General features: G+C 47.5%; 1 protein-coding gene across 4 annotated transcripts in view; it reads right to left on the bottom strand.

The window, feature by feature from the left end:
- The window catches only part of M1AP (meiosis 1 associated protein), a 198227-nt gene that overhangs the window by 159377 nt on the left and 14558 nt on the right, over window positions 1–24292 (bottom strand). For all 4 annotated transcript variants that reach the window (XM_078678833.1, XM_078678829.1, XM_078678830.1 and 1 more), the window contains exons 3-4: window positions 17896–18081; window positions 5241–5421 (exon numbers count right to left, since the gene is read on the bottom strand). In XM_078678833.1, coding sequence (XP_078534959.1) covers window positions 5241–5421; window positions 17896–18081 — 367 coding nt within the window. The remainder of the gene's footprint in view (window positions 1–5240; window positions 5422–17895; window positions 18082–24292) is intronic.

Here is a 24292-nt window from a genome sequence, read left to right as displayed (position 1 = left end):
CTGACGCACCATTGATCTGAGGCAAGAAGGCCTTCAGACCTAAAAACACTACTTTGACCTCCATAATGTTTATATGACACTCTGATTCCTGTATGGACCACTTGCAGTGAACCTGTAATTCTTGAAGGTGAGCCCCCCATCCGTCCATCGACGCATCCGAGGTCATCACTAGCTGAGGTACAGAGTGAATGAAAGAGAGACCTTGCAAAAGGTTGCCCTTGACCATCCACCAGCCATAGCGGCCGTCATTGATTTTGAAATACGAACCTTGTCGTTGAATGAGCCTTGAGACTGAAGCCACTGCGCATCGAGCTGTTCCTGCAGCGGTTGCATGCGAAGTCAGCAAAGGGGAATGAGCGGGATGCAAGAGGACATCATCCCCAGCATGGACTTGTACTGGCTCACAGAAATGAACCTGTTTGTAGAAAGAAGCTTTGTCGGATCCAGAATCTTCATTATTCTTTCCTGAGTCGGAAAGGCCTTGCCCAGCTCTGTGTCGAGACGTGCACCCCGAAAGACCAATGATTTGGACGGGATAATGGACGATTATTCCAGATTAATGCGAAGACCTAGAGACTGGAAGAGAACCTGACAGGCTCTCGTTGAAATTTCTGCTGTTTGAAAAGACGGAGCCTTTATGAACCGATCATCCAGGTGTGGGAACACCTGGTGACCTGAAAGTCTTAAGAAGGGTGCTATCGGACTTTAAGCCAAATGGATGCACTTTGAATTGGTAATGGCACACTTTGAACCTGAGGAATTTTTCAAGTTGAGGGTGAATGGGAATATGGAAATAGGAGTGAAGGAGATCGAGAGAAGCCAGAGAATCCTATTTTTCCACGAGAAGAAGAATCTCCTGAAGAGAGAACATCCTGAAAGATTGACTAATGATGAACTTGTTCAGCATTCTGAGGTCCATAACCTGCCTCCATTTCCCATTTTTCTTTTTGATGTGGCAGAAGTGAGAATAAAACCCCCAGTTTTGCTGGTTGAGGGGTACTTGCTCTATGGCCTGCTTGAGAAGAATCACAGTTCTTTCCTTTTTGAGATCTGGAAGGTGACGGAGCAGAACTTTGCGTGGTGGAACATTTGGAAGATGCTGAATGAATTCCAGCGTGTGGCCATGTTGGAAGATATCTAGTACCCATCGGTCTGAAGAATTGGCGTTCCATTTCAGAAAGAATGTGGAGAAGACGTGATCGTGGTGTGGGACTATAGCAGCAGGGGCCTGATGAGCTTCATTGTCTCCTATTGGAGTCTTGGGACTTTCAAGCAGATTTCTGCCTCTTGCGTCCCGCCAGTCTTGAATAAGTCTGAGCGTTGTTGGACTGGAAGGACCAGTTGTATGGCTGGTAGGTACTCCGTGGACATGGCTGGTACAGCTGCTAAAATTGCGGACGGGATAAGAATTGCCCATGACCTCTAGGCAGAAAGGACTGAAAGCGACGCCGCTGAAGATTGCCTAAGGCTTTAACTGTATCCATGTCCTTCTTAATAGATTGTAGCTCCTCGTCTATGTGCTTACCAAACAAGCACTCCCCATCAAAAGGCATGTCTAAAACCTTGGCTTGGACCTCTGGACGAAAGGTGGTTGCTTTTAGCCATCCCTGGTGATGCAGAACCGCCACTCCTGCCGTTTGTCAAAATGCACTGGATGAAACGTCCATAGCTATTTCAATGAGCTCCAAAGACGCTCTTTCTCCCTCCAAAAGAATATATTTTGCTTCTTTCTTTTTATCCTCTGGGCGATACTCCAATAGAGTAGAAATGTCCGACCACATCTGCCGGTCATATATCTCCCCAAAATGGCCATTGCACTAGAGGCTCAAATGGAGGTAGCCGCCAGTGCCGAGAACCTCTTTCCAATATTGTCGAGGCGACGACCCTCCTTGTCCGGTGGGGCAGTACAGCGAGATACAGTATTCTTGGCTCTTCTCTGTGCTGCCTGCATGATAACAGAGTTCGGTCTCGGGTGACCAATGAGGTATGCAGGCGAGTCGTCAGGAGCCTTGTATTTTTTGTCCAGTTTTGGAATAACAGCTGGAATGGAGGCAGGTGTTTTCATTAACTTTAGCCCTTCTCACCATAGAAAGTCAATTATAGGAATTGTACTCACTGAACGTTGAGTGCCTGGTTTAAAATCATATAGAAAATACTCAGTCTGTTTAGTTGGCACTGGCAAATCAAAACGTTTGGAGGCATGCTCTAGAAGATCATGAAATCCCACGATATCCGCCAAAGGGGAATCCGCAGCAGGAGGGTTAGGAGATGGTGGCATCGGGACTATGTAGTCATCCCATTCATCATGGGCATCTGTGGCTGTTTGTATCTCACCTTCTTTTGTCTGAGTGTCCTCCGTGATAACAATAGGAGGAGGAAGGGTCTTCTTCCTTGTGGATTTGGGGGTACTTTGGCCCGGAAGAATAGTGGGTACCTCTTGGGGAGGTAAAGGTCTCTGAGCAGCATTTGCATCCGTAAAGCGCCTGTATTAGTCATTAAGCATGAGACGGAGATCAGAAAACAAGATACACTGGAACGTTTATTGATGGTTCCCTAAACTGATGACGCTCCTCCTCTCTGTCATCGTAAGGATAACGTTCCTGGAAGGTATACTGCCTCTGCATGACGGATGTGTCTCCTTCCGCAAAAGAAAATCCTCCTGCCAGATAAGATGGATCATTGCCCTCAATGTCCTCATCATCAGAATCGTGGCACTTGACTCTTAACCGAGATGGACTGTATGAGTGGCCAAACATACCTTCATCCTCTGACTCTTGGAAATACAGGAGGTAAAGGAGATATTTTGGAGAAATCCTGAATTTGCCTGGGCTGAAGGAGACTGATTTTTCCCTCGGTCTGTGGTACTGTCGTCGGTCTTCGTCTGCGGGGACGTCGTCACTAGAACCACCGAAGAACCTGTGATCGACTGTGAAATTCTTTTCGACTGTGAAGGCCTCCTCGACGACGACGTTGTCACTGTTGTCGAAGCTCCCGCTGCCTCTGCCACCGTCGGCATCTTGACCGCCGTCGCTGTAGTCGTCGCAGACGGTACTGGAACCTCTGGTTTTCTTGAGAGTGGAATCTTCGACGCCGACTGTCGAGAAGATTGGCCTCTGAGAGGAGTGGGGAGAAGAAGACGGAGGAGCTGAAGAGGGTTTTGAAGCCTCTGGCTGATGTTTAGGGTCAGATTTGTCCTGGGACTTAGATCTCTTAGAATCTCCATGATGTGAACTTAGCTCTCTTAGAATCCCCATGATGTGAAGAGGGACTGCCCTCCTTTCTTTTCTTTGAGGAAGAATAAGCCTTTTCCTCAGGCTCTGACTCTGAATCTGAAGCAGCCTTTCTCTTCTGCAACCAGAGTAACAGCCTATCCTCCCTATCTTTGAGGGTTTTTGATGAAAAGTGTGGAAATACTTGCCTTCCCTGAGTTTGTGGCCAGGGTAGAGGCAAATATAGGCACTGTTTGTGGGGGTCTTCAGAAAATAGACTACACTTCCCACAGGCCTTACAGGGACTAAACAGACCTGTTTTAGGCTCTGGCATCTCAAAAGCAGGAAGGTCAAAAGTATAAAGTCCAAGAAATACCTTGAGAGTAGCTAAAGCTGAGACTGGAGGTCAAAAGTTGAGAAGAAAATTCTGTAACTGAGCAGAGCTCAGGGAGAATCCCGATCCACGACGTGCGGTAAGAAATCTGAGGTATGGTGGCTCTGTGGGGAAAGGGAACTCTGAGGTCTCAGCTGTGATTGGCTGAAGTTTGGATATTTTAAAATGAGGCTGAAAAGTTACTTACGTGAGTTTTCTTTTCTATGGAGGTCTATGGTGATGTTGTATTGCTGCTATTTCTTACCGTGGGCCTCCCACCATGACAACAGGGAAGATTTAAGCATGTGAATCTATAAAAGATTCAATACTGGAGAACTGGGGTGGCAACGTGAGCTAAAGAACGATGATGGATTCAACCCAGATCTGTGACTGGGGTTGAGTGTCCGAAAAGTTTCAGTGCTCCGTCCATCATCTCCTTGTGTTTGCTTTGTTTGCCCTACTTTGGCTGGGTATGCCCAGAAGTGGGTCCCTTGCTCACTATGACACTGGATTCAAGCTAGCCTGGCTGATATGGGGTGTTACCCTGAAACTGTTTCCAGGATGCTTGTTTACGGTCCAGGGAAGACCTGGCTTGGCAGTTCGGTTTGGACTGCTCCCATGAGGCAAAGGGTCAAGACTGATTTGCATATGGCTGGGTCTGAACTGGGGTGGCGAAGTGCCCTGAAGAACGATGATGGATTCACATCTGTGACTGGGGGTGAGCATCTGAAAAGTTTCAGTGCTCCATCCATCATCTCTTTGTGCTTGCTTCATAATTTGTTGTTGCACAATGTGGCACCAAAGAGACTAGAGGGTTTGTTTACTGGGCAAGTAGATTTATAAAGCAACCTGTCCCATCGACAAGTAGATATTTGATTGAATTATACACCCATTAAACAGTATACATCACACACAATATTACCAAAATGGCCACTTCTCAATACCGGACTAACAGACTTATCCTGCAAAGTGGCCAACGGTCTCTTCGCAGTGCGGGAAAACGTCTCCAAGAAGCTTCCATTTTCTGGACAGAACGTGTAATGCTCCAATCCAGCTCGATCTGGAGTTCTCTCTGCCTATCTTACAAGCCACCAAATCCTTGACAATATTCAAGACAAACCTCAACAGTTCCAAAGATGCTTTCACTTTGGACTCATCTAAATGTGTTTTCTCACACAAACTGGCTCTTCGAATACTTTCGCCTTTGTGCCATATATTTTGTATATCTACCATTCTTTCTCCTTATAATTGCTTATTTCGCCTATTCCTTTTTACATCACCATGTAATTGTGTTTTCCTGTTCGCAGTAGGTCCTGGCATCTCGCAGCCATAGGTTCTGTTCCTTAGCTAATCACGTTAGTTATATTATTCTGCCCCTAGAAGCCTCTGTGCTCTCATCTCCACGCCACTCACTCTCAAGGTTCTCCTCACTCACTGTCGAAGCTCCTCCTTCGCTCACCCTCGGGGCTCATATTTACCCTCAGGGCTCGTCCTTACCCTCATATATGATGAATATGACACCAACTCCTTGTCCATGGACTCCAGGACGCCTCAATTTAGAGAAGTGGATCACCGCTAGGAGCCTCAGCGCTCTCATCTTCATGCCACTCTTTCTCAAGGTTCCCCTCACTCACTCTCAGAGCTCCTCTTTTGCTTACCCTCGGGGCTTGTACTATCGGATGAGTGCGACACCCACTCCACGTCCATGGACTCCAGCGCGTCTCCCTTTGATAGGTGGATCACCTGCAGGCGCCTCAGGCTCACCAGGTCAGTGTCCTTTAAACCAGCCTCCAGGTCCCTCACCACCTGCCGTCCTGGCTGGCTGGTCACAACTGTGATCTGAAAGACAACAAGCAATTGAAGGGGTTGAAAGATAGCGAGCGCGATTCACATCCAGAGGGAGAGGTTACCTTTGTTAGCCAGAGGGAATCTATACCTGTCAAAGGGGAACTCACTGGCTGTCAGGGCTCTTACACACGCTGAGACAGAAGATCTCACATACCATCAGGGCTCTTATACGTCCAGAGAAGAGACGCCGACTAGGACAAACCCTCTGACAGGGATTTTTATGTATATTAGGGGTTTTAAACATCAGACACAAGGGCTCCCACAGGCTAAATGGAATCTTACACTTCCAGGGATGAGGCTGTCTAGATGGGTGGGGGAGGGCTCTCACAAGCTTTCAGGCTATTACATACCTAGGAATGGGAGTCCTTCAAGGCTGCCTTGACTCTTACATTCCCATAGCAGAAGGGCCATACAGGATGTCGGGAATCTTTAGTCATTTACAAGTGGAATGTTTCTTGTACTAGAAACAGAGTGTGTTGTACCCTTCAAGCATGGCCAGATACCTGCAACCCCGCCCATGGTGCAAGGGCTAATAACTGGAGGGTTCTTGTGCACAGCACACAATTCATACACCAGATTTGACATGTAATAATGGTCCTGCTCTATCGGTTCTGCTGCTATTACCGACCGACCAACCCATAAGCCACCCAAACATTGCCATCTGGAAATAACAGTGACTCCCAGAATTCAATGCACTAGAGTGTGAGGAAGGTCGCTCACCTACCCAGGCTCAGTAGCATGGAATCAGCTACCCCCGGAGTAGCGCGCAGTGAGTAATCTTGCAATGGTTTTTTTTAAAAAGCTAAAAAAATGGCTTTTTGTGCAGGACTAAATGCACACTGTTTTGCCTCTCTCGACCTTTGCAATGCGCCGGGACACTCCTTGGAGTAGCTGTGGGCGATACAAATTGCTTTCATAATCATCATCACATCTGGTGACAATATCTGTAAATGATGCTGTATCAGCTACCTAGTTCTCTGCCAGCTGCCACAATTACCCTGCTCCGCGCCTTTCACTTCATGCTGCACCAAGTTTGCTTACACTGCAAAATCAACTATGGTTGGCAAGTCTAACTAAGATGAATGAGCCAGAAAGGGCACAGATCCAAATGCAAAATGCGTGCTTCTGATACATTTTGCTCAGGATTCAGTATAATTCCATGTACAGGTCTTTCCTTCTAAGTGCACAGGATCTTGAACAGCACCCCATATCCATCAGGACCGCCCAACGCTGCCACGATTTAGGAAAGAGTTGAAGACATTTCTGTAAAGTACACTACCTCACACTGCATTAACCATCCACAACCAGATTCCACTACTATCACTTGGTGACTTTATGTTCACCTTTGATCGTGTCCGGCGCTCTGCTGTCTGATGGCTTATTCGCCTTTGATCATGCACGACGCTCTGCTGTCTGATGGCTTGCTCGCCTTTGACCATGCACGACGCTCTGCTGTCTGATGGCTTGTTCGCCTTTGATCATGCACGGCGCTCTGTGTCTGATGGCTTGTTCGCCTTTGATCATGACCAGCGCTCTGCTGTCTGATGGCTTGTTCGCCTTTGATCATGCACGGCGCACTGCTGTCTCATGGCTTGTTCGCCTTTGATCCTGTCCAGCGCTCTACAGCTTGTTCGCCTTTGATCATGTCCGGTGCTCTGCTATCTGATGGCTTGTTTGCCTTTGATTATGCCCGGCGCTCTGCTGTCTGATGGCTTGTTTGCCTTTGATCATGCCCGGCGCTCTGCTGTCTGATGGCTTGTTTGCCTTTGATCATGCACGGCGCTCTGCTGTCTGATGGCTTGTTTGCCTTTGATCATGCACGGCGCTCTGCTGTCTGATGGCTTGTTCGCCTTTGATCATGTCCGGCGCTCTGCTGTCTGATGGCTTGTTCGCCATTGATCATGTCCAGCGCTCTGCTGTCTGATGGCTTGTTTGCCTTTGATTATGCCCGGCGCTCTGCTGTCTGATGGCTTGTTTGCCTTTGATCATGCACAGCGCTCTGCTGTCTGATGGCTTGTTTGCCTTTGATCATGCACGGCGCTCTGCTGTCTGATGGCTTGTTCGCCTTTGATCATGTCCGGCGCTCTGCTGTCTGATGGCTTGTTTGCCTTTGATCATGCACGGCGCTCTGCTGTCTGATGGCTTGTTTGCCTTTGATCATGTCCGGCGCTCTGCTGTCTGATGGCTTGTTTGCCTTTGATCATGCACGGCGCTCTGCTGTCTGATGGCTTGTTCGCCTTTGATCATGCACGGCGCTCTGCTGTCTGATGGCTTCTTCACCTTTGATCATGCCCGGCGCTCTGCTGTCTGATGGCTTGTTTGCCTTTGATCATGTCCGGCGCTCTGCTGTCTGATGGCTTGTTTGCCTTTGATCATGCACGGCGCTCTGCTGTCTGATGGCTTGTTCGCCCTTGATCATGCACGGCGCTCTGCTGTCTGATGGCTTGTTCGCCTTTGATCATGTCCGGCGCTCTGCTGTCTGATGGCTTGTTTGCCTTTGATCATGCACGGCGCTCTGCTGTCTGATGGCTTGTTCGCCTTTGATCATGCACGGCGCTCTGCTGTCTGATGGCTTGTTCGCCTTTGATCATGTCCGGCGCTCTGCGGTCTGATGGCTTGTTCGCCTTTGATCATGACCAGCGCTCTGCTGTCTGATGGCTTGTTCGCCTTTGATCATGCACGGCGCACTGCTGTCTCATGGCTTGTTCGCCTTTGATCCTGTCCAGCGCTCTACAGCTTGTTCGCCTTTGATCATGTCCGGTGCTCTGCTATCTGATGGCTTGTTTGCCTTTGATCATGCCCGGCGCTCTGCTGTCTGATGGCTTGTTTGCCTTTGATCATGCCCGGCGCTCTGCTGTCTGATGGCTTGTTTGCCTTTGATCATGCACGGCGCTCTGCTGTCTGATGGCTTGTTTGCCTTTGATCATGCACGGCGCTCTGCTGTCTGATGGCTTGTTCGCCTTTGATCATGTCCGGCGCTCTGCTGTCTGATGGCTTGTTTGCCTTTGATTATGCCCGGCGCTCTGCTGTCTGATGGCTTGTTTGCCTTTGATTATGCCCGGCGCTCTGCTGTCTGATGGCTTGTTCGCCATTGATCATGTCCAGCGCTCTGCTGTCTGATGGCTTGTTTGCCTTTGATTATGCCCGGCGCTCTGCTGTCTGATGGCTTGTTTGCCTTTGATCATGCACGGCGCTCTGCTGTCTGATGGCTTGTTTGCCTTTGATCATGCACGGCGCTCTGCTGTCTGATGGCTTGTTCGCCTTTGATCATGTCCGGCGCTCTGCTGTCTGATGGCTTGTTCGCCTTTGATCATGCACGGCGCTCTGCTGTCTGATGGCTTGTTCGCCTTTGATCATGTCCGGCGCTCTGCTGTCTGATGGCTTGTTTGCCTTTGATCATGCACGGCGCTCTGCTGTCTGATGGCTTGTTCGCCTTTGATCATGTCCGGCGCTCTGCTGTCTGATGGCTTGTTTGCCTTTGATCATGTCCGGCGCTCTGCTGTCTGATGGCTTGTTTGCCTTTGATCATGCACGGCGCTCTGCTGTCTGACGGCTTGTTCGCCTTTGATCATGTCCGGCGCTCTGCTATCTGATGGCTTGTTTGCCTTTGATCATGCACGGCGCTTTGCTGTCTGATGGCTTGTTCGCCTTTGATCATGCACGGCGCTCTGCTGTCTGATGGCTTGTTCGCCTTTGATCATGCACGGCGCTCTGCTGTCTGACGGCTTGTTCACCTTTGATCATGCACGGCGCTCTGCTGTCTGATGGCTTGTTCACCTTTGATCATGCACGGCGCTCTGCTGTCTGATGGCTTGTTCACCTTTGATCATGCACGGCGCTCTGCTGTCTGATGGCTTGTTCACCTTTGATCATGCACGGCGCTCTGCTGTCTGATGGCTTGCTCGCCTTTGATCATGCACGGCGCTCTGCTGTCTGATGGTTTCTTCGCCTTTGATCATGCACGGCGCTCTGCTGTCTGATGGCTTGTTCTGCACTATATAAATATCATTCTTAGACCCGTTAGCTTTAGGGTGCCCTTTGCTCAAACTTTTTTCCCTTCAACCCTTCTATTTTTGCTAATCTTAGTTTTGTTGGTCTTTGGAGTTTGTGCACTTTACCACTGCTAACCAGTGCTAAAGGGCTTGTGCTCTCTCCCTAAAATATGGTAGAATTGGCTTATAACCAACTGGCATATTAATTTACTTGTAGGCCCCTAGTAAAGTGGCATCCCATGTGCCCAGGGCCTGTAAATGAAATGCTACTAGTGGGCCTGCAGCACTGATAATGCCACCCACTTAAGTAGCCCTCTAGCATAGCTCAGGTCTGCCATGGCAGAGCCTGTGTGTGCAGTTTACATTGCAATCTCAACTTAGGAAAATAGACTTTTTCCAGGCCCAATACTTCTTTTTTAATATATATAAGTCACCCCTAGGGTAGGCCTTGAACAATCAAGAGGGCAGGGTGTAGTGTATTTAAAAAGTTGGATATGTACTTTTTTTTTATTCTGTTTTTATTATTTGCATTCACAACTTTGGCAATGAAATCAGAATGTACAGAATCACATGTTACAGTTAACTTATATAATCGCCTTGAAGAATTAACATTGATTTCTACATTGATCTGGCTGAGTGCAGTTGAAACTTTAGACAATGTACTTAACACAGTTCCCCTACATATCTCAGAACTCATCATCAGAACTATCGTCTTCGTAATCAGGTATTGGCTCACATATGTTCCCCGGTATGTGTTCCATGCTTCCCATATTTTGGACCATTTCTGGGGGCATCCCCGGTTTATGAAAACCGTTCTTTCGGCCATCATAGCTAGGTCCATATCTTTACACCAGGCCGCTAACGATGGTAAGTCCTCGGCTCCCCATTTTTGCGCTATGTTACGCTTTGCCACCATGAGCCCCAGTGTGACCCACGTTTGCGCCAGACGTGTGAGATCATTGGGTTCCCACATGTTTAGCAGGCATCTGCGCGGCTCTGGAACCAGAGACACACCTACAGCCTGCGACATCGTTCTTAGTACCTTTCTCGAATAGTCAGCTATCTTGGGGATATGTACTTTTAAGTTTTACATGTCCTTGTAGTGAAAATAAGTTCACGTTGTGTATGTCGGAAATCAGTACCTGGATGACAGACATCAGGCTTAAAAGGAATGCTGAGAAGACCGACATTGTTGCCTTTGAGGCTGATAACTTCGTGTGGTCCCGAACCCTGGTGGCCTGAGACATGCGGCCCGTTACCCACTCCTGTGGTAGCTTCTAAAAATCTTGGAGTGATCTTTGATAACACCCTAACCTTCGATGCTCAGATTAATCAAACAGTAAGTTCATGCTTCTTCATTATTTAGATTCAGAAGAAGATTGTTCCCTTCCTGCCTGGAGAATTAAGAGTTTCAGTGGTCATCGCTCTTATTACAGCTAGTCTTGACTACTGTAATGCTCTATATCTAAATGCTAACCAGTTCTCCCTTAATTAACTTCAGACCACCCAAAATGGGGCTGCCCGGCTGATCCTGAAAGTTCCAAAACATCATTCGGACAGGGAGGGGTTGCGGTCACTCCACTGGCTTTCAGTTAGGAAGCAGTTGACTTTCAAGGGGCTGTGTATGGTTCACAAGACGGCAGGGATCTGGGTATCCGAGAGCCAGCTTTATCCTGACTGTGGAGACCTTCTTTTCCTCATTACAGACGAAGCTTTTCCACGACCGTAAGTTTTAATTCCTGGGCATTAATATACTGCACTCTATTCGCCTGCACATGTTAAATGTTTGCATTTTCGCAGCCAGGCCGTCACAGCCATTATAATCTTTCAGCTACATCTTCAAATATTATGATGTTCGCTATTACCTTCCACTTCATCACTAGCTCGCGGAACATTATCCTAACCTAATCCTACTATAACCTTTTGGCTCGTTTAAATGCCACCGTACACCTGTACGCACAATTTTTTTATAACAATCTTACAGTAGCCATATTAGACGCTTTGCTCTTTTCCTTGCAACCATTTCCTCCGCAGATTATTTAATTACAAGACTTTCTGATTATATAATAACAAGACTTTCTGCCTTGACCAAGCCCTTGGCCTGCCGGCCACACGGGAGGTACATGTGTCGGCTGTTCTGTGGTTACCTGTATTTCTGACAACAAATAAATACAGAATATGATAACTCAACTGCTGTAAGACCTACCTCTCCCATACGATAACATTGGGTTAACTTATTACATTTTGTAAGTGATATCTTTTAATTGGGAGCAAGTAGAAATTTAGGGTTTGGTGCTTAAAGAATTGTAATTTAAAGCCTTCTTTAATGGTAAAGTTGGAGTTTAAGTCATAGTTTAGAAAATACTACTTTTAGGAAGTTGGTATTTTCCTATCCCAGACATTTAGTGGCTGCAGCCTTTTTACTGGTTCACATGACCAGGAGTAGCTGGCAGTTGGTCTTTGTGTATAACTGGCAAACAGTGGAACAAAGAGCCATAAGTGTTGGGGGGGATGGGCCATCTCTGACTTGATGGGGGGGAGCTGTCATCTATCACACTTGTACATCACAAAGGCTCTGCCTATGCACACTTACAAAGGATTTGTCACTAGTCCTTTGTGTCCCCAAACAAGCTGGTGTCAGGGTCGAGAGGAAACAGATGACTGATACCTCAGGAGGGGTGGAAACCTCCAGAACCTTCTCCTACTTCAAAGTGGGCACCCGCTATAAATAATGAACTCTCAGGCCCAACTCTTCAGTACACATCGTGACCTGTGAAAGACTCAGAAGAAGGACTGCTGTGCTGCTTTGCTGCAAGCACTGCCACGCTGCTGCCTTCCTGCCTGAGTGAGAAGGATTGTCCCTGCATTTTAAAACCCAAGAATAGTGGAGTGACTCCAAGGGCTAGTTGGCAGGTCTCCTGAGCAGAGCCTCAGGGAAAGAACAGACTCCAACAGCCCTGGACCAGCATCTGGACTCTGCCAGCTGTGAGTCCGGTCCCCCCAAGTGGTGCCACCCCCTTGAAAGTGGGCCTGAAGTTGCTCTGCCAGTCCAAATGTGGTTCCAGCACAACCGACCAAGCGCAGAGCCGCGAAAAACTCTGCAGCTTCTTCGGAACTAGCTGGCGTCCGATGTATACTTGACGCAGGAATTTGCATCGCAAGCTCCTTATCAACGGCAGCCTCAACAATGATGCAGGACCTCGGATCACAGCTCCTCTGAACTGGCACTGAGCGATGCATCTTCAATGTAGGATCTTACAGCGTTTCGCAAACCAGGATTTATGGTACTCTGTTCAGCAGGGCTACCGAAGTCCCTGTAGCCACCCTGTGCACCATTGTGGTCGGCCTCAACTTCTGACTTTGTCCAGGTCTAGCGCGACCAGATCGCCACAGTTGGCGCTTTGTGCTTTTTGGCGCTATTTTCACTTAAATCTTTAAAACTGCATATCTACAGTTCTACTGGTTGGAGCTTGTCATTTTGGTCTTAAATTATTTATTACATTGTTCTCTATGTTTCTAAATTAATGAGGGACTTTTCTTGTGTTGTGTTTCACTTTATTGATGTGTGAATTGCTGCATAAACACGTAGCCTCTAAGTTAAGCCTTTTACTTACCACCAGGAAAATAGTCATTCATGCTCTACTGGGTTGCATTTTTCAGGTAGTCTGGTAGTACTCCAAAAATACCCTCTCTGTGATATTATTATTGTACTTGCTGCAATTTGTTCAACTTTTACCTGCAGTACGTTGAGGTGGTGAAGACTGGACTAAGGTCATTCTTAGAACTAATCCACTCTAAAAAACGGCAACTCCTGCACCAAGAATTACGGTGAAGCACCCAAAGAATTCTTGTGTATTACAGGGAAGCCACCAGTACCTTGGTTACAGTGGAAAGAACATTTCTTAAACTATATTCCCACCACTGATCATGCCCAAAAATTATGTGCAGAAGGATTGCTACTTCACTCTGTAGATCCGTTGGGTTTGAGGGTCTCTAACCAACTTTCCAAGGGTGACAATGTAGGAAATGAAAATGTCATTAATGACATTCTTAGACAATTATATGCATATTGTTTCCCAAAAGAGTGCATTAGCATAACATGTTACAAGTTTTTCCACAGGAAACATGACAAGAATGAATCGATTGATGAATATGTAACTGCATTGAAAACAATTACTCTGGATTGTCGCTCTGGTGTTATACAGGATAAGCAAACTAGAGATCAGGTGGCAATAAATGCTCATGATCCCTCAATCAAGGAAAGGTTGTGGATCAATGGAGACAGCCCTCTGAAAGATGTGGTGTCAGTTGTAGAAAAGGCTGAGTTTTCCAGAAGATGCACTAAAGCACTCAAGAAAGATAACACAGATGTAGAGAGTGGAACAGTTGCTAGAGTTATGGTGAACAAGTTTAGTAAAGGCTTACCTAAGAAAGATGACAAAAAAAAAACATGAGCCAAGCACTTGGATGCTATAGATGTGATAGTAAGAAGCACCTTGCTAATGACAGGAATTGTCCTGTGATAAAACAAAAATACAGTGCTGGTGGACAAATTTTACATTTTGCTCATGTTTGTAAAATGAAAATATGAAAACATGAGAGAGTCAAATGTATTGCGGAGGGGGTTACTGAACCTTCAACTGAGGAGAGAGAAGAGGACGATAATGCTAGTGTTTTGAATGTAACAGCGAAAATGACACTGAACAGTGAAAGTGGGGTTGACCCCTCCTCTTCAACTTATATATAGCAGACTTGGGTACATTCCTCGAGAGTATCTGCTTGGTACCCCCACGATTAGGCCAGTCGAACTTCCACATCTTGCAATATGCTGACGACATTGTTGTAAGTCACACCGAAGTCGGGATTCAGCGAGCCCTGAGCAGACCCCATGTATATAATGAAGTAAATTTCCTTACAATCAACCAAGATGAGACCAAAGTCCTGATTTTGGCCACTAAAAGAACAAGATATTTGCTAACATGGCACATGGGAACCACGCCCATCAAATCAACAACAAAGTATAATTACCTGAGGTATGGTTCAATGACACCTCCAAATGGACAGCCCACATAGTTGCCTTGAAAAAGAAAGCTGGAGCCATCACATATGGTCTTACTTGCCTTAATAAGATGCCAAAAAGTGCCTCGTCTGCGCCCATTCTGAAGGTCATGAAGGCGTCTCTTCTCGGTGCACTACACTATGGGCATCAGACAATTTCTGGGGCCTGTGCCCTTATTTTAAACCATGCACAATGTACGTCCTACAAAAAAAGTATTCCAAGTGCCTAGGAACTTTCGGAGGACCAGACTCCATCTGGAACTTGGCATGTCAAGACATACTCTAACCTGTGAAACCGATACCTTGAAACACTACAACAGAGTCCTGAAAGCACAGGCTAACTCACTCAAGGCATGCCTGAAAGACACATTTGAGAGCCCTGGGATCCCTTGGCAACAGCAAGTATAAAAAGCAATTGCCTCTCTTCAAACTGAAGGAGCCGCATTAAAATCAGATGCCATCCCTTACACGGCTCGGAAAAGGGCTACCAACAGGTAGCCGCAAGTAACCTCAAACTTGTCAGATGTTCACTCATAAATGTCTTCTGATATTTTGCCCACTTTGAACAGCTCTTGCTTATCAGCGAAGCCACAGCCATACCTCTCATTGGCCATTAAAAGATGGCCACGCAGAGATATTTTATACATGCACCTGTTAGGTCTACCAGTAGCCGACGGTAATCCATGGGCCATCTGGGTAAGGAGGGTGCTTGTAGACTATGCAACCATAAACATGAATCATGGTTGCACCTTCTGTGTTGCTACCCTACGCTTGACGCCATTAGGAGGTCTCTGCTGAAACCAATTTTGTTGATAAACGCAGGTCGTATGTTTGGGGGCCTTGTCACTGCTTTTCTCCCAAAGCGATGTAAGAACTCTATTGAGCTGTGGCAAATTCGTTAAGGAACTCAGAGCTCACCTCTGCTTCTGACCTGCTGATTCCCAGCCTGCCACTTGTACTCCAACTATAATAACAGACTACTACACACAGCACCCTGAAATGGGAAATAGTGTGGTAAAGGTCTCCTAGGTCAATTTCTGCATCAAGAACCCAATGGACTGGGGAGGAGCTACGCTAGCAAACAAGATGGCCGCGTAAGCTCCCGGCTCCGCCGACCTCCGACTCCTGCCAGAAGATCCTGTTATTTATCCTGATTTTGCGCCCTGCCTCCGTGTGTATGAACCAGACTGGAGCTTAATGGTGTAATCCCGAGATTTCTACCAGTTTGGTGGATAAAGATACGTCGTCTGGCAGTTTGCGGCCTAGACCAGCCTGGAAGCCGGGGTCTCAAGCACTGGCCCAGCCGGGTTTCAGTGGAACAACATCGGCTGTAGTTGTGTGACAGGGTCCGGTCTACCGAGGTGGGAACATTTTGCTGGACCGAAACTGACGATGGTTGGCTGAGTTGGTGAACATCGAAGGAGGGGTGCCGACGTGCAATTGGAGCGGTGGACGGGGGTCCCTGGCCCGGTGGCCCGGTTTGGGCCCCGCCGGTGTTCGCGGGGCTGGGATCTCCGCCTGCCGTGGCTGAGTTCGGATTGTTATTCTTCCCAACGATAAGTTCCCCTCTGAAGTCGTCCGCTCCACATCCACCTGTTCCCCCCGGGGAGACCGGGCTCTCTGGGGACGCGAATATGATCGAAACTGAGCAAGTAGTTGTGGAGCGGACCGAGAGTGATCCGTCACTACGAACTGTGTTGGCAGCCATAGGGTCACTTCATGTTTGCGTTGAAGCCCATATTCACAAATTGATAGCGTGTTTGTCTGGAATTGGGCGGATGGGATCGGACCCTGATCCACTGCAAGAAACGAAACTACTTGAGATACCCAAAATGGCCACTTCGAGTGAGGAAGCATACCCCGTACTATGGGAGGCGTTGGAGCCTCTGACTAGTGTTTTCGGTGATGAGAGCAAGCTTGATGCTGCAAATGGATTGTCGGACCTACGATCGTTGCCGACTATGGAAGGGCTATTTGATGCTCCCTTTCCGGAGACTTTTGATGGGAACTGTTGTTGGTTTGAAACTGCGTAACTACCCTATACATCGGCATTACTAAGATGGCGGACGAAACAACCTTGGGAGCCCATGGCGGTGTGGGGAGTCTTTAGACTTGGCGGAGTTCTCAGTTTATTCATCTCTCTGCTACGTCTCGACTTGAACTTTGCTACAGGTTTTTCGTGCATTGACTATCCTGTGGAAGCGGCAGTTTGTCCGGAAGGGGCTCTCATGGCTGATCGGAAGGGTCAAGGATGAGACTGTGTGATTAAGTTTGACATCGGGTATTGCTGGACACGGGGTTTGCAATCATGATGCTTCCTACAGCCTGCAGATGACTTCTTATGACGATGACACTCAAATTCTTCTCCGACTCCATTACAATACCTACTCCAACAGCAGAGAGTTGATTAGCTCATGTAGCCAACTGGCTGAGTGTCAACTGGTTAAAATTAAATTTTCACTAATCCGAAGTCCTACCGCTTGGTCACTCCACCTTCATCTGGTCAGCTACTGGTGGCACAAGGACCTCGGTCTAATTCCTAAGCCTTCCTCTGCCATTCGCAATCTTGGATTTATCACCTCTGGTTTGAAGCATATGCAGCTCAGGTCTCTGCAACACGCTTCCATGACATTTGCCTTCTCAGGAAATCCCTTCCATTTCTTCCCACCCAGGTGAAGAGAACTGTATGTGGGTGGTTGTTCTCTCCTGACTGGGCCATGGGAAATGTTCTTTCTTGGGCGTGCTCACTACCTCAATGCTAAACTTCACCTTTTTGTTAAATGCTGCAGCTCGTCTCCTTCTCGGTTTTTCCCAGCATACACCAATTTAACATCACCTGATTGCTTTACATTGGCTCCTTATAGCGAAAATCAATCAAACAATTTATATAGCGCAATAGCTATCCTCAAAGTATCTCCTGGTCCTGAAAATAACCAACACCTAACCCAGCCAAAATCCATGTACACTTGCCACCATGCCTTTCACAGTCTTTGACAACGCTGCTTTGAAACAACGACACAATCTCACCCATGTGTTACGACCCTTCTCTCTACATCTTCTAACTGTTCCTAATGTCTGTTGTGCCTGGCTGGGTGAACACTCCTTTTTGCATCTTGAACCTAAATACTGAAATTCTCTTCCACTCTCCATCCGCTCGCAAACTATCTTTATGCTGTTTCGTAGGTTCGTGGAACTCATCTATTCCCTCTGTGATCAGGATGGGACTGCCCGACCTTGTCATTTGCCATTGGTTCGCGCCAGGACACCCTTTTGGTATCTGCATGCTTTCTAAAACTGCTCATTCACTCTCTCAGCATTTCTGTTCACTCCATGTCTATTTCACTCAGTCTCACTCACCACCTGTCCATCAGACCCATGCTCCCTATCATCTGTTGGCCTCTCAGTAAGCTCTCACCTCCACAGAGCAGCTGCTGAGGCCTCCTCCGGCCCTCAGAAGTCGGGTGTGCTGCTTAAACTGCTGCAGTCCGTCCTGCACAGCCCGCTTCAGGCACTCCGTTTTGGGGTGGAAGGAGCCCTCCCTGGGCACAGCCCTCAGCTCCGCGACACAGGACTGTAGGCGCTGGAAGTTCCCACTCAGTTGCTACAATGCAAGAATAATCAAAGAAGTAGATCAGGACACTTGGGTGAAGATTAGAGGTTCGCCTAGTTGAAGAACCATAGATCAAAACTAAATAAAAAAATAAGATGGACACATATGAATAAGGAAGACAGAGCAGGACACCTGGGAGGAGGAAGATATAACTGCACACCTGAGTGAACAACAAAGGGACACCTCGAGGAGGAACGATACAAGAGGACAATTGCGAGAGAAGACAACAAAAAAACTTGGGAGGGAGGAGAATGACCAGGGGCCACAGTTAGGAATGGAGGGACACGTGAAGGAGGAAGACTACCCGCAGCATCTTTGTGAAGAACCAAGAAAGACCGTAAAGGGGAGACCTGGGGGAGAGGACCCTGGATCAGAGATGCAGAGAGGAGGACAGAGGATAGGACACCTGAGAGGAGTCAAATGGAAGAGGCCAGGGGCTGAGGCAGCAGCATCATTGATGGGTGTGAACAGAAGCCTATCTTTACCACTGCCAGAATGAAACCTACCCTTCGGGTACAAGCCTCTGATCTAATGGGTGGTTTCCAGGTCTGGAAGGATAAACATGCTAGCTGGTCCATGTTTGAGACTGGATATGTTATGGCTTCAGTTATGTCCTTCACAGTTTTACATCACTTCCGTAAGTGAGATGGGATGGTGAAGATGACTTACTCATGCAACGAGGTTCTAAGCAGCTGGAGTTTCATTGTTTTTTGTTTCAGTGTTTGATCTGAGGCTCTGACGTCGAGTAGCGACTTCTTAAACAATTATTCTAAAGCAACTACTCAGATCTGGTCTCAGAGTTCCATTTCCTTGCTTTTGGAGGTTGTCAACAGACCATGTTCCAGCATTTTTGGGAGTCATCTCACTCTAAATTACAGTTATTGAATTGGTGACCATTGTATAACCGTGGATGCCCAAGACAATTAAGAGGAGGCGGGCCATCAGGACACTTGAGATGCCAACAAGGACGGGGACAGTGAGGCATGGATCATCTTGGTTTTACTCAGGAATCTGCTTAATGTTACCCAGTGGTGCGTTATTAATATTATCTGTTATCATTTTCAATTTTTTTGTGTGCTGTACACAACAGGAGTCTTACCAACAAAGCAGACACAGAAGTAGGTTTCTTTAATCTGGGACTTTGATTTCTTCAATACTACATAATCTGCATGTTGCTGGGTTCTTTCCCCCATTATCTTGATTTTATTAGATATCTCTCTTGTTTTGCTGCACAAGCTATTGAGCACTGTGTGTTTACACTGCAATGAGCCCTCATTTCACTTGTTATAATTAATATATATGCTGCATTTAAATACACATGATAAGGATAATTCTTTTGGATACGGGCACTGATTTCTTTGTGGCGCCGAACAGTACATTAAAAGTTGGCATTGCATAAATCAAGAAGTATGATCTCTAACGACACTTGACAGGACATTGTTGCATGAGAATGTTTTATACTCTTGTCCTTTTGGATCCACGGGTGGCTACGGGGGTTTACATTGAATCTTTAAAGGGGCCACTGTGGCAAATCATTCTTTTTAAACACCAGACCAGTTCTGCTCCCAAGGAGAGGAATTTGCCAGTCTGATAGAATGGCTGCATCTTACCAGGCAAGAGGCTTTGCAGCGGCCGAGAAATCTCCAAAGAGGACTGTGGCAAAGCAATCAACTTGAAGAACAACGGGTCTCCAGTAAGCAACTTAAGACCAGGAAGGTGTTAAATTGATGCAAATGAGATGAAACCTTTGTCCAGAAAGTGTTAACAGGTGTACCAATGACAAAATGACGAAGTAACACTATCAGAAAATGTGAGAATTCCGCCTCATGGTTGCCTTTTGGCGATGCATAATTTAGTCACCCCTCACGAATAATTTGGTCCTACCCTGCTGTATATTTCCAGTGACCATGGATATAATGCACTTTTAATAAGACAGCCGGGATATCAGTCAACATTTGTGGTGGAGTACCATTGCGCCAAACTCTAAATCAGGCCCCAGGTCTGTCATCATCAGAAAGAGTATATTCAAGAAGCAGAAGGAAATGAGCTTGCCAATAGTATATTGACGTTGAAGTTTCAGGAGTATAAGCTTCACATCCGACCACAGAATGCTGGTTACAATAAGATACTTTAAAGGTATTTCTTTTCTACTTTTTAAGATTAGATGCAGCACCTTACTGATAGAAGCTCTCCCTGGTGAGGGGAACTGGGGCTGCGAGCTGCAGAGCAATTGTACTTCATGTCACTTCTGTTTTATGTATTTAAATAGCGTTTCAGGAGCGTTTGTTACAAATTTTTAAATCGCCTTATTTTTAACTGTGGGGGACTTCAAGCTAAGGGGAATTATTTTTAGGCACTCTGACACCCTGAAACACATTATCTGCTCGTGCCCAGCCGCTTCTCTTAGCCTTTCCCGGCGGCGGTGGGCGCCATCTTGTGTGAGGCTGGTGGGGACAGCGCTCAAGTCGGGCCGTCCTTCCCGCCCTCTTTTTGTATTTAGATCAGCCCATCCGCAGCGCTCAGCGCCTTTAGAAGCTCTCCCTGGTGAGGGGAACTGGGGCTGCGAGCTGCAGAGCAATTGTACTTCATGTCACTTCTGTTTTATGTATTTAAATAGCGTTTCAGGAGCGTTTGTTACAAATGTTTAAATCGCCTTATTTTTAACTGTGGGGGACTTCAAGCTAAGGGGAATTATTTTTAGGCACTCTGACACCCTGAAACACATTATCTGCTCGTGCCCAGCCGCTTCTCTTAGCCTTTCCCGGCGGCGGTGGGCGCCATCTTGTGTGAGGCTGGTGGGGACAGCGCTCAAGTCGGGCCGTCCTTCCCGCCCTCTTTTTGTATTTAGATCAGCCCATCCGCAGCGCTCAGCGCCTTTAGAAGCTCTCCCTGGTGAGGGGAACTGGGGCTGCGAGCTGCAGAGCAATTGTACTTCATGTCACTTCTGTTTTATGTATTTAAATAGCGTTTCAGGAGCGTTTGTTACAAATTTTTAAATCGCCTTATTTTTAACTGTGGGGGACTTCAAGCTAAGGGGAATTATTTTTAGGCACTCTGACACCCTGAAACACATTATCTGCTCGTGCCCAGCCGCTTCTCTTAGCCTTTCCCGGCGGCGGTGGGCGCCATCTTGTGTGAGGCTGGTGGGGACAGCGCTCAAGTCGGGCCGTCCTTCCCGCCCTCTTTTTGTATTTAGATCAGCCCATTCGCAGCGCTCAGCGCCTTTAGAAGCTCTCCCTGGTGAGGGGAACTGGGGCTGCGAGCTGCAGAGCAATTGTACTTCATGTCACTTCTGTTTTATGTATTTAAATAGCGTTTCAGGAGCGTTTGTTACAAATTTTTAAATCGCCTTATTTTTAACTGTGGGGGACTTCAAGCTAAGGGGAATTATTTTTAGGCACTCTGACACCCTGAAACACATTATCTGCTCGTGCCCAGCCGCTTCTCTTAGCCTTTCCCGGCGGCGGTGGGCGCCATCTTGTGTGAGGCTGGTGGGGACAGCGCTCAAGTCGGGCCGTCCTTCCCACCCTCTCACCTCCCTATAAATGTGCTTAGCAACCAGACGGCGCAGCGGGCTGGCGCAGCGGGGGCGCCGGATGCGCGCCGAAGCCGCGCCAAAGCCAAGCCCGTCTGCGCCCGTCCGCGCCAGGATCGCGCAGGGTGCGGGCCATGCTGTCCTAAATCCTCCCACTATCAGGTATGATTCCGATGCCCTGCTCCAAATACGCTTGACCAGCCCCAGCCATAGCTGTAAGGCTCACCTCTTAACTGAGCATCTATGGGGCCCTTTTTCATGCCGCCTCTGTAAATGGGCATCTCTAGGACCTCCTGACGCAATCTCTCCCCCTCCCCCTCCTCATAAAACTGTCACTCTCAACTGTGGCCTCATCAATGCCAGATCCCTAACATGCCACGCGCAGGATATTCACGATCTTATACTGTCGCATGACCTCGATGCCATCTTCATTACCGAAACGTGGCTAAACGATACATCTAACCCCGATTTAGCAACCACCCTCCCCACTGATTATTCCATCCTTAGGCGTGATAGACCCTCTGGTAGGGGTGGGGGTATAGCCATTATCGTCAGGTCGTCCCTCACGTGCCATACATTTGACCTGACCTTTATCAAGCACTGTGAGGCTATAGGATTTGTTATTCAAATCAATCCATCCACTTCTTTCTCAGGTGGTCTCGTCTATCGCCCCCCTGGGAATGCCTCTTCATTTCTGGATTCCCTGGACGAGACCCTTGCCACTCTCCTGACCCACTACCCCACCTTCACACTTCTTGGTGATTTCAATCTCCATCTCGAAGCCCTTTCAGACCCCCACACGCTGAGTTTCCAACACTCCTTGGATACTTTTGGCCTCACCCAATTGGTTTCCCCCCCCACTCACCGGGCCGGCCACACGCTGGATGGCATCTGCACTAACTTGACTGCCCTAACTGTCTCGCCCCCTATCCCACATATATGGACGGACCACTGTTTCATCCCCTTTTCCATTGCAACACAACACTCTGCGCAATCTAACACCATGCGCTCTCCCGCACCCTTCCCGACTAATTGGAAGAAAGTCGCGGAACGTATTATGCTAAGTCCCCGGCCCACTGCCCCTCTTCCCACTCTTGTCAGAGATGTAACTTTAGATTCTAAAAATCTTCACATCTGGATTGACACTATGGTCACATCCTTCTCCAACCCAACCAGCTTGAAATCAGCCCGTCGCGTAAAAAAACCCAATGCCCCTTGGTATACCCAGACCCTTGCCGAATGTCACCTCAAATGCAGGGTCCTGGAAAGAGAATGGAGGAAAACATACGATGATACTTCGAGATCCCTCTACATCTTACAGAGGAAACAATACCTCTCCAACATAAAAATAGCCAAAAGGGAGTTTTTTACCTCAGCTATAGAAGCAGCCAAACAAAAACAACAGACCATTTTCAACATAGTCAAGTCCTTCACCCACCCCAAGGCCCTGATAACGGAAATTCCCCCATCTCAAGCACTCTGCGATCAAATTGCGGATTTTTTTATTGACAAAATTAACACCATTCACAGAGACTTTCCCCCCCCCTCAATTCATATGCAAGATGCCGGCCCCATACTACCTTCACTCGACAACTTTTCTGTGGTATCCCTGCTACAGACACAGGAAGCCATTATGACTTGCAAGTCAGGAGCACCCACTGACTCCTGCCCTCCGATTATTCTTCACCACCTCATTGAAGCCGTCAACCCTTCCATCAACGCCATTATTAATGACTCCCTCAGCACTGGCATTGTCCCCGCTGAATGGAAGAAGGCAACAGTCAAGCCCTTGTTGAAAAAACAAAACAAATCCCCCACAGACTTAGCTAATATGCGCCCCATTTCTCTACTCCCTGTACTAGGCAAAATTACCGAGCGGCTGGTCCACGAAGAATTAAAAGCCTTCGTGGAAAACAACCACATCTTGCATCCACAGCAATCGGGTTTTCGCCCTGGCCACTCCACAGAAACCGCACTGATTGAGCTATCAGACACCATCAAGTTCCTGCAGGATGACGGAAAACATGCCGTACTCATCCTACTCGACTTGACCGCGGCATTCGACACCATCTCTCACGCTATCCTTGTTAACAGAATGCGTGAGATTGGTGTGTCTGGTACTGCTTTAACATGGATTACATCATTTCTATCACATAGAACACAAACAGTCTCGCTTGGACCTTTTCTTTCCAGCGAAAGACCCGTCACATCCGGGGTGCCCCAAGGATCCATACTTAGCCCCCTCCTTTTCAATCTATATATGGCCCCCCTCTTAACATTGATTGAATCCCACAACATCCTCGTTACTTCATACGCTGACGACACTCAACTTGTCGTCACCATTGATAAAAAATACCCCGACACAGCTCTCAGATTCCAGAACTGCCTCTCCCAAGTCTTTTCCTGGCTCAATCTTAACCACCTAAAATGCAACAGTGCAAAAACTGAAATTATTCCACTGGGCAAAGACGTCCTTTTCTCACCAAAGGACTGGTGGCCCCAAAATTCTGATGTACCGCCTTGTGCGGTTTCCTCGGCCCGCAATCTAGGTGTCCAATTTGACTCCTCCTTGAGTTTCGATGACCATGTACGCATCACAGCTGGGTGCTGCTTTAACCTCATTCGACAGCTGAGGAAATTCTTTGACTTCCTCCCTATCTCCGCCAG

Source organism: Lissotriton helveticus, chromosome 2_2 (assembly GCF_964261635.1).
Source record: "Lissotriton helveticus chromosome 2_2, aLisHel1.1, whole genome shotgun sequence".
Taxonomy (NCBI): Eukaryota; Metazoa; Chordata; class Amphibia; order Caudata; family Salamandridae; genus Lissotriton; species Lissotriton helveticus.
This window is presented reverse-complemented; position numbering and strand designations above follow the sequence as displayed.